At 41.6% G+C, this 11075-nt stretch overlaps 1 protein-coding gene across 4 annotated transcripts; it reads right to left on the bottom strand.

Moving 5' to 3' along the window:
- Positions 1–145: 145 nt before the first annotated feature.
- Positions 146–6308, bottom strand: CNEP1R1 (CTD nuclear envelope phosphatase 1 regulatory subunit 1). Of its 4 annotated transcripts, none has more exons than XR_010722765.1 (7): positions 6168–6308; positions 3997–4068; positions 2501–2574; positions 2064–2173; positions 1875–1929; positions 1508–1608; positions 146–301 (listed from the first exon to the last, which is right to left on the bottom strand). XR_010722765.1 is itself a non-coding variant. In XM_066194243.1 (6 exons), exons 1-6 carry the CDS (start codon positions 6190–6192, stop codon positions 1567–1569), a joined length of 378 nt encoding a protein of 125 aa, XP_066050340.1. In that variant the 5' UTR covers positions 6193–6308; the 3' UTR covers positions 931–1566. The 4 variants fall into 4 exon arrangements, 2 of the variants coding, with proteins under 2 accessions (XP_066050340.1, XP_066050339.1); XR_010722764.1 differs by lacking the exon at positions 146–301 and adding an exon at positions 931–1082; XM_066194243.1 differs by lacking the exon at positions 146–301 and having other exon boundaries at positions 931–1608.
- Positions 6309–11075: the final 4767 nt, after the last annotated feature.

Here is an 11075-nt window from a genome sequence, read left to right as displayed (position 1 = left end):
CGCGCAGGCGCCGCGCCCGCCCCGCTCCGCACAGCCCGCCCTGCCGCGCCAGCCCCGGCACCCCGGCCGGGGCACCGCGCCTGCTGCGCTCAAAGACAATCAGCAAGAGAAACAGTTTCCTCTAAGGGCACTTACAGAGGCGGGATTGACCTGGAGGATGGAAACCTGGAAGGGGTTTCCTCTCTGATGTCAGTATCTTAGATTATAAGAACCACATCAAATACAGGAAATGTTGGTCCGGTATGAAAGTTACAGAGTGCAGCTATAAATTTTCTGAAGTTCTTCTGTGTTCTGTGGAGATCTGTATTTGCACAGTACAAAAGAAGATAACACCTGTTTATACAAAGATTTTATTTTATACACATTTACCTACAAAATATACAGCAGTTAAAAATAATGGATGGGCAGAAGACTTACTGGAAAAAAATCCAGAAGACAATTCTTAAAGTTACAACTGACAAAGTTACATCAATAGGCTGCCTTTAAAAGCCAGTCTACCCTGTAGTAGGGGTTACTGAAGTAGCAAGAGCTTTGCAGTTAGAGTCAATTTGAAGAGTTCAAAACGTTTAAAAAGGCACCTTGAACAACTTAAACTCTTAAAACTTGACAGTTTTAGCTATTCAAAAGTTACACTTTATGCATATATCATCCACGCCTTGTTGTTAACACTTTGAATAACGAGTTTTGTTATTTTATTGTGGCACTCTAGATTTTCTTCACCAAATCTGAAGTTACACATTTGCAAAACAAGTTTCATATTCTGACTATCACAGCATAAAAATCCACTCAGAACGGTCAGGTGGATTTAGATGCAGTACAACCGGGAAGATACAAGCATATTTAAGACAAATTTTAAAAAATTAAAATCTTAAAATAAGTGTTTTGAATCAGATCAAACAAGGAACTACATATGACCACAAGGAAAGTGGCTGGTGCACTATATACACAACTTGACAAGTGTGATCCTTGATATATTTGCAAAGTTCTTAAACAGTAAGACCAGTTTTCTCCAGCACAAACAGTCAGTCTTCCTGCGAGCCTTTAAACCAGTTCCAAAAAGAGTGACCAGGAGACAAGGACAGCTGTAATGAGGAAGTGTGCTAATAAAACATCAGGAGAATGGCAAACGTTCCTTTCAATACTCTTCAAGAGAAGGAGAGAATCCGTACACCAGATATTACTTTTTTTCCTGAACATTGGCATCGATCTGCTATTTACAATAGCTTACAAAGACACGTAACACAAATGAGGTTTCATTTTCAAGTTCAACTTCATTGCCGATTAACATACTTCACCTGTATGTTCTGTTCTAGCTGAAGTAAAAAAGTGACACTAATACTGAAAAAGAGGTAATCAGAAGTAGCAAAAGCACTGATAATGTGATAACAAAGAATTTGGATAAATATTCAAGAAAGTAATATTGCACACTTTCACTGTCAACTGTGTTAAGACTTTTACTCCCAGGCAGTGACAACCAGTCCCATTTGATTTTTTGCTGTCATACTACCTTAAAAAAGGTCATTTTTGGTTTCCATGGCAGTGGAAAAAAATGAAGGAAGACAGCCCTTATTGAACATGAGGCCTAGGTTTCAAAATTAATTTTCCAGTCTGCAAGACAGAAAACAAAATAAAGTTTAAACCCTGAAAGTTGAACACAACAATTACACTTCAAGCTCAATGTTACAGGGAGAGTTTAAAACAACACACAAAATTATTCTAAGTATTCCACATTGCAGTTTTACAGACACACAGAATTTGCTGAGGTATATACACGTGCTGTTCAGAAAAACAAACTACGAGTCTTTTTGAATTATTTTCTTTTTTTTTTTTTTTTTTAACAAACAAGGTTTAGGCAATGAAGCACTAACACTTACATCATCACAGGACATATTATACTCTGCCAAAACAGTTCGACATCGTGCTGCTATACTGTGTGGATTGTGTCAAGGAAAGCAGCTAACACTTGTACACACAGTAAGCAAAAACTAAAAAAGCAGTATTAGTATAGGCTTCAACAACTGCAGTAACTACATTTTAATGTGACAAACATTATCAAAGGATACATTGACGGTGCCACCACTCTTTTATGTATTCCAGCAAAGAACAAGCCTATTAGGGTGATACAGCTAATCGTGAAAAATGGGTGATTCCAAAGTGATGTGAAAAATGATACCTAGGAAAGAAATCAAATTAGTCCAACTGCATACTTTCTAAAACACACAGAGAGTCTCTGCCTAGATCACTTAACTAAAAATAAAATATGCTCCTAGCCATTTCCAAGTACTTGTGAACAATTCTTTAGATAAGCATTCAGGGTACAGTATTTTGGCAGGCATTGCCCGAGAACACTTTCCACAATTCCAGATAGCTTGATAGCTTCATTAAAAATCACCTCCCAGTTTCAGGTGACAATGTGTTTAGCCTTTCAGTCTTCAATACACCACCTGACTGCAGCACCAAGCTACGGAACACAGCACATTTGGCATTAGCCTGACCTTACCTTTTGTGTTTCTGGGTCTATTAACCAGTTCCAAGCCCCAGTTGCTGTGCAGACGGATACCACTATCAAAATCACTGATGAAGAAAAGAATGAGAGTCATAAACATTATATTTCGCTCATATTTAAATGCATTTATTTTTCAGCAGCAACTCTTCAACATTTATTTCTTTTCTCACTTTTGAGGGAGGAAAAGCTCCTAAATGGAAAGCAAAAATTTCATATTTTGCATATTTTCATATGCAAAGAAACTTCCAATATGTGAAACCCTAAGGTTTCTGTACAAACTTCCTGGACATAACAAGTACATCTGAAGATCTAAATTCTGTCAAGTAAAAACTTTGTTCCTTTGAAGGAACCAAAGTTATATATATACATACATATATACATATATATATGTATATATATATATGCACACATACATATATATATGTATGTATATATAAGTATTCAAAAAGAAAGTTGAAAAAGATCTATCAAAAGCATAGAGCTTCTTTTCTACATCATATAAATACCTTCTTTTCAGGAAAACAGGAAGAAAAGTTAACATTGGTTACACATCCCATTATAATTAAAATAGAAAGTCTCTCTTTTATGTGAATTACAAAACAAGCAATTTGGGAAAAACATGAGCCACTGCATACAATACCAGCTATGGAAACCTCATCTGAATATGCTCACAAGTTTTCAGTATTTTTTTTAAAATTATAAGTGACAGAAAATAGAGATTTTGGAAGCCAAAGGCATTCCTAAAGTAGGTGTGTGCAAACTCAGCAGAACTACAAAGAAATATCTGATTGCTCTGAAACAAGGGGGTTTGAAGTGGTGGTGTTTGGTCTTGCTTTCTAAGTAGTCATTCCTTCATTCAAAACTGACCTTTCAGGAGAAAAGATACTATTTAACATGTTCTAAAAAAAGTCCGTATTCTTTGAATAGGAAAATCTCCGCAGAGTCTCAAAAACAAAACAAAGTTGTGTGTTTTCACCACAGACCACTGATCTCAAAGCTGGCAGCATATCTGTGGAATTTTTTGCCTTTCCCACCTCTTCAAACCTTCCTATATCACAAAGCTGCCATTATTGCACACTGCTGTAACTTTTTGATCTTCAATTTTATAGGGACTATCTCACCTGATCATATGTAGTTTAAGTAACTACAGCAACTGTCTGGGAAGTCCGAGTCTTGAAGTAAAAAACTTCAGTATCATAATAAAAACCGAATAAAACAGAAACAAACACAACTTACTGTTTCAGGTATTTCCAGAATAATTCAGCCTTGAGCCAATTTAACCTTAACCTCATTTTTTGAACTCTGGCTAAAATACTAGCTTATTATCCTGTATTAACTTGTTGCAGAGTGTTTGAAAATATGCCACAAATTTTAAATCAAGTCTAAACACAAATTATTCTTTGGGCAAACTAAAATGAAGGATACACTCTGGTAAATCTAACAAGCCTGAAAGACAGACTCCTGTTTATTCCTTGGAACATCAAACTTACTTCTCCAACGTCCTGTAGCTGGTTGCAAACATGCAATGTATTCAGTAAGTCTTCTTTCAAAAGCTTTGAGATCTGGGAAAGATGCATATCAAGCATAATTAGATCTTCATCTATTTAGTCATATTTTAAAGTAGAAGATAAAAAGAATTCACCGTTCCCCCATGCACACCCAGTACTTAAACAGGCAGAGAAAACCAAAGCAATGATCCTTTATATGCAGTAGAAGTCCAGTCATAGTAGCTTTACTCAGCTTCAGGTAAAAAGTACAGTTAATCTAAAAGCAAAAAACATTCCTACTTACAAAAAAAAAGAAAAATCAATACAGCTGACAAATCACTATTTCAGACATCTTTGGAAAGCACATTTTGAAGTACTAAGTATATCAGGAAAACATTACGTTCTACTATCAATATAATGGCAATAAAAAAAAAGTTGGCCATTTGCCACCGTTCAAGGGATTATTTGTAGCAGTGTGGCTTTGATGACTTCGTTTTGTAGAAACGTTGAGTGTCATGATATGTAGACACACATATGCAAAAGATCCCACAGCAAACACTACTCCAGTGATCTTATTCCAATCTTTATTTTTTAAAAATAGATCTTTCTTCTTATTACTGTCATTCTCCCACAGTCTTCCCACTGAAATTGCTGTTAAGTCCATTTCAAGTTGATACTCCTAATTGTCTCCAAGGAGCTGTTTCACCTTAAGTCCAGGTTAGATTTACACTTCTGTTCAACAAGGTCAATATTTGATAACATTCCAGTTAAAGCTAGAATTCTACCTGGAGTTAAGTTTTAATTAGGATCAACTTAACTTTCAGCTAACGTCTCTGTCTGCATCAACGTGGAACTTCAACTTCCAACTACTGCTACATTAGTTATCACAATAAAGCAATTAAAGAATAAGCTTATAGGAAATAAATATATTACGATCACTATGAAAGCAGTTTTCTACACAGTGAATTTATTCCTAAGTAGTTTGCAGGTGAATTTATGGGGGAAGATTACAGTACCTTGACTTCAGCCACAGAGCGGCTAACTAGTCTTAATTACTGCCAAGAACACGGTAGTTAATGGCCTGTCCTCCACTTCCCTTCTGGGGAAGTTAAACCACTGCCTGCAATTACAGCTAATTAACTGTTCCCTGACTAGCACAAACCCCTCCAACTAGTCACTGAAGCGAGAGGGGGAACACAAGACACCACACGAAAACCTGCTATTTGAGAAACAGCACCCTGAAGGCATAAAAACAGGCGAGTGACAACAAAGCTCTCCAGAAAACACTCACATAATGCAGACATCATGGAAACAAAATACGCAAAAAAAAAAACCAAAAACAAAAACTTTTTCAGAGAAAAGAAAATGGAAGTTTAAACTTATTTTCAACTCTGCACGTTCTGAGTTGATCCCTTTGGCAGGGCACACTCCTGGGAACCCTCAGCTTGCACAAGCATAGCAACAAAGCCCTGACAACGCCGGACTATCGGTTTCTGTCGGCATTGCCTAGTCCTAGTGCCAGCTACAAAACACCTGCTAATTCCGAAACACTGGTCCATTTTGAAAATCTCCACCAGTCTTTGGACACTAAAAACTCCTTTCAGTGCTTTGACACCCTGTAAGCTGTAACTCCAAGGAACTTGTAACCCAAACCACCAAGCGTCCCCAGACAAGAAGGGGCTACTTGAGGTCGCGTTCTCCAAATGCAAGAGCAGCCCTGGCTCAGTGCAACGCCTAGTGGGGCTCTAGAGCTGTAAGGAACGCAAAAAGCCGTGAGCGGGCAAGGAGCTCCCACAGCACAAGAAGATTTTCATCAGCGACAGCCGAGCAGCGGCACCGAAGGGGAACGGCGGGCACCCCCTCCTCCCAGGGCAGGCAGCAGCCCCTCAGCGCAGGCCCTCCCGCGGGCCCTGCTCTGCGGGCCGGCCGGGAGCAGCACAGCCCACCCCGAGCGCAGGACGCCGAGGAGGCCCCGGAACCCCGCCCTAGCTCGCCTGTCTGGGCCGAGGAGGAGCGCCGGGAGCGCGGTGCAGAGGGAGCCGAGGCCTCCCGCGGCCGCTTCGTCCCGCTCCGCAGGGACGGTGCAGCGCGCTCGGGCAGCCCGGGCGCAGAGCCGGCGGCTCCCGGCGCGCCGAAGAAGCAGCTCCGGGCTCGCTCCGAGCGGCCGCACTCACCCTCAGCCTGGTCCAGGGAGTTCATGGCGGGCGGGCGGGCGGAGCGGGGCGCGCACCGGGCGGAGCACCGAGCACGGGCGGAGCACCGAGCACGGGCCGTTCCCCGCGGCCCCGCGCACCGCCCCGCCGGCCCGGCCCCGCAACAACGCCCCGCGCTACTCGCCCGCAGCAAGCGCGCCTCGCATTGGCTACCGGCAGGGAAGGGGCGCGGCTCGGCCGGCTCGGCGGTGGCTGCTGTCCAACGGCTGCGTTGAACTTTATTTATTAAACAGCAGCATCGCGGGTTTTTCTTCTGCTTTGCGCCTCCTAGCATCCTCACATGACTTGAGACGGCTGTTCAATATGTGCGTCTCGGCAGAAAATAAAAGTTAGAAAAGAAGATACAACATTCTTCCTTCAAGACAGCCCCGGGTCAATCGGCCTCTACACTTGTTCACTGGGGGCCTTTTCTGCACCCTCACACCCGCAGTCGCCCACCAGCGCTCCGGCACGGCCGGGCTGCTGGCCCAGGCGCTTGCCAGAGCCATGGCAGTGCACGGATTTAAAGGCTGCTTTTGAAAACAGCTCCAGCCAGCAACACTGACCTGCGATCTCCTCAGCAGGGCCAGGCAAAGCTCTTCTTGCAAGCTACAGGCACGAGCAGTAGGCTGAATATCCTACACAGGCAATTTCAATTCGTCAGGGTTTCTGTGCAGGAGGATGGCGCCGGGGCACGAAGACCATCTGCCTCAGGCTGTGGGGCCTGTATCTCTGTTTGAAGGGGTGTGAGGTGCTCCCACGCATCACCCCTTACCCCATCCCTTGGGTTTATTGCTGCAGGAGCGGTGTGGCCCCGGAGGGATGGATGTCCTTTGTGACAGGACAGCAGCAGCGGTGGTGTCCCTGCTGTGCTGCCAGACCAGACCCGGCCGTGCTCCAGCGGCAGCAATCGCACACTGGATGGCAACAGCCGAAATAATGGTCATCCAAAAGTAGTGCTGAAAGATTGGGTTTCTTTGCCGGTTGTAAGTGTCCTGTGGGACATCCAGGGATCAGCCATCATGATCCCACAGCCCTGCCTGCTGCTTGCCCAGCTGGGCTACAGAGCTAACTGAACTGGTCTGTTTGCTAAACGAAAGCTTTCTGAGCTACTGAGTGACTCGATCAGTGAGCTCCCCAGGGACCCGCGCTCTCTGCACTGCCATCTGTGTTCAGCTCACTGGTACTGGAGCCTGGATTGTATTTTGTAGTCCAGTAAGAATTTCGTGTTGTGTAAAGCAGAGGCTCTTGGGGTTGGGATGTGGTGTCATTTCTCTCCTTCTGTTTCTTAAAGGGAACCTAGAAAATCATGAAAATATGATTTATACTAATTTTGCTCTCATTGTTTTGAGGATAATTACAAAAAGTTGTGTATTCTAGAAATTCATACTTTACTTTTGTTTTGGTGATGGCTCACTGAATGTAAATGATGGCCTATTATTTTCTTAAGAGCATTTGAGTCCAGATTATTATAGTTTTGCCTATTTAGTTTACATCAGTTTTGCCAGTGTAAAAACCAGAAGAAAAACGATACTGGTGGTGGTTGGAATTATATCTGCCATGTGGAAAGGCAGAACACCTCAGTGGTGTTTTTTTCTGGCTGTTGACAAAGACTATAGCAAATATCAGCACTGGATTTTCACTGAATCAAAGACTGGAGTAAGTAGATGTTTTCTTCCTTTCTACATCTGTACTCTTGCAGTTTGTAGAACCTTAAATTAATCAGATCCCAGGAAACTGGATGCTGCTCTGAAAAAGTGAATTCTCTGCATAGCCCTTGGAGATTTCTAGCACCCTGAAAGGATCAGAAAGTTGTCACTTGCATTAAGCTATTTATACTTATGTGAACTTGCTGATGTGCAGATCTCTTCTGGTCTTTTAGGTTGTTCCATCTATTAGGTTTATGTCTGAACAGATACAGATATCATAGAGCTGTTTTTTAATCAAACTTCAATGATTTGTGACACTTGGAGGCTGAACCTACATCAGGAAAAAAATTCCAAGAGCTATAACCCTTGAGATACTTAAGTAAATTATAATTCCTTTATTGTTTCTAATGTAAAACTTTTTGGACTGCTAAAAATGTTTTGGGTTCCCCCCCCCCCATAACTTTTACTGTCTAATGCACAGCTCTGTTGACTAGCCAAGATAAATGAGGCAAGGCAATGTAACTGTCATCACACTATAGCTATGACTTAAATAAACTGTTTCTTAGGGTTAGTGCATCTGTTAATAACCCTTGATATCTTTTTCTGCCAACGCCTGTGAAGCCTGAAAATTAACAGCCTAAGCAAAAGGGCTTGGTGTACACTTGGATTGCTTCACAAGGCAGAGGTGGTTGGAAGAACCACGCTTTGTCAGTTTAGAGTGCTGTCTCAAGTATCTCTTCTCAAGGTGCAAGGGATGCATCTTTCTGAGTTTAGCATCTTTGGTATCTATTTCTGGTTCTCACAGCTGTACTTGGAGCATAATGTGAGAGCATCTGTTGGCAGCATCTGCTATCAGAGATAATTAGGATGGGTCACTTGTTTCTTAGTTTGATTGCTTTTCCAGCCTTCTGCATTTTTTAGTCTACATATCCTTTCTCCTACTCATTTTCCTCTGAACAATTCCTCCCTCTTAAGGCAACATGTTACTTCAGAGATACTGTGGTAGTGTTTCAGACTGTTACATATTCAGTCTTTTTGAATTTACTAATCCTGTACTTTTATAAATCTGTTTACTGTACTAAGTTTGAAGAGTGTAATCCTAACTTGTATTTAGTGATACAAGGATAGTGTTTACATGGTTTATATTCCTTTTTGAAGTAGATTTTGGAAGCTTAAAGCTTAAATCTTATCAAGAGACTGTCCTTTTTTCTTCATTCTATCTCATTTCCCCTGAAAAGTCTTTTACTTATCTACGGTACTGCTGGGGTTTTTCTGTGAGAGGATCAATACTCAGGACTTCTTGGTTTAAAAATAAAAAAAAAATAAAAAAATTAAAGTTTATCCTGGAAGATGAACTTCATCAAATAGATGCATATTCTGTAGAAAAAAGAATGCCTTTTGTTAGACATCTGAATGAAATCCAGAGGATCATCTATACACAATTTAAGTATAGTGTAGAAATATGGATTTTGTGTGTGTGGCTTGATGTAATAGAAGATTCATTTTCACTTCTTAGAAGTGTAGTATGAAACTTGTTCTGCTACACTGAACATGATAAGTTATGGCTTGAGATGCTATAAATGGTTTGAATTTTGATAGACTCTAAAGCTAATTTGTGTTCCTCTGCTCTTTTTCTGCAACTGGAATGTGATTTTTTATAATTTTAAGTACGTACAGCAGGTGTGGTAAAACCATGACATTCCATATAACCCTTCAGAAGACAGGCTTCTTTTATCCAGGGTAACTTAATCACTTTTTTAGCTTAATGTTCTTCTTTACACATCTGTCACACAAGAGGCACATCAGTTTCTGAGCAAGAAATCGAATCACTGCCAGCAATCCAGTAAGAATCTGCATTTCTACTGCTTCAATAATTTGCTATTTGTGAGTCAGGTCGTGATAGTTTTTATGGAAGGTGACTGAACTTGTAGTGCTGAATCTGCTCTGCATTTACTTACTTAGTGTAAGTAAGTAGTGCTGAATTGGCTTTTACTCAGAAATTAGGCCCAGCCCCTCTGATAACTGAGGACCAGCTGGCATGCAAGGGGATTTATTTTCTGCCAAATTTACTTACACTTAGCACAAGAAACTCCCTCTCCAACTTCTTGTTCACCTTTTTGTCACTTTTTAAAAATAGGATATGGATTCTTGCTCAGTCTTGAACCATTTGTATTCAGCTTTCCCATTTTCTCGTTCTTCCTATTTAATTTTCCAGTAGAGTCTTCTCAGCCTCTTAATCCCCATGTTCTCCTACACATTGTATTTGGTTTCCTAAAAGCTGTCAGGGAACAGATGTATTTATCTGATTTTGCCTTGTTTTCAAGGCTGCTTTAATCCTTGAAATGACAGAACTGGTATGATAATAGAGTGCCAACGTTGTCTTCTTTTACCGACTTTCAGGTTGAAAGTTAAGTGTTTAGAACAAGGACATTGTTCTTTGAAATCTTAGGTTTGTGCCAAAGACATTACACCATAACAATACAGGCTCATAGGAAAACAAAACTGTTTGTTACTGGCAATGTGGAGAAGCCAAGACTGGAAGCTGGATTTGTTTCATTTCTTTTGGAGGCAGTGGTGTGCAATCTGTGCTGTGGGCAGGCAGACCTTGAGAGGTGATGGGGCCACAGTTCCTGTGTGCTTGCTCATTCCCCGTGGGTCTGTCCCCATGTCCCTCCCTGAGTGGGACAGCCCTTCGGTGTTCTCACGAGCTTCAGTGGGTGCAGAGCACAGTGGGACAGGTGGTGGTGCTGAAACTGCTGCATTCCTGTGGCAGCTTCCTGGGAGCTGGCATCTCATCTCTTGTTTGAACTGCTCTGCTCACAGCCTGCTTTGTGCCAGACACAGGAGTAGGAGGTTTGTTGGCTTTTGAAATGATGAGCCATGTACACTGCTGGCTTGCCAGGATATGCTGTATTTCTTGCTGTATTTCTTGTTGTTTCCAACCATCGTTTTGGGCATTTGTTTGTTCAGCCTGAGATCCTGTTCACAGCAGCTGCTGTGAGGGTTGTTTGCATTCAGTTGTCTGCTTGTCCTGTAGGGTTAAAGTTGATAGTACTTTTGCAGAACAAGGATTCCTTCCAGCCTAATTAAGTGCTTCTTATGAAAAACAAACTAAAGAACCACAAGCACACAAATCTGGTTATAGCTTTTTTTTTTTTCACATAGCTCCATCCTATGCCTGCTTCCATAAGGGCATATCCTGAAATAACATGGCAATTCCTCTGTTAAGTAAACTTCCCTT

Source organism: Chamaea fasciata, unplaced genomic scaffold (genome assembly GCF_029207755.1).
Source record: "Chamaea fasciata isolate MVZ Bird 193981 ecotype frontalis unplaced genomic scaffold, bChaFas1.0.hap1 SCAF_12, whole genome shotgun sequence".
NCBI lineage: Eukaryota > Metazoa > Chordata > Aves > Passeriformes > Sylviidae > Chamaea > Chamaea fasciata.
Note: the sequence above shows the minus strand (reverse complement) of the source record. Positions and strands in the feature narration are given on the sequence as shown.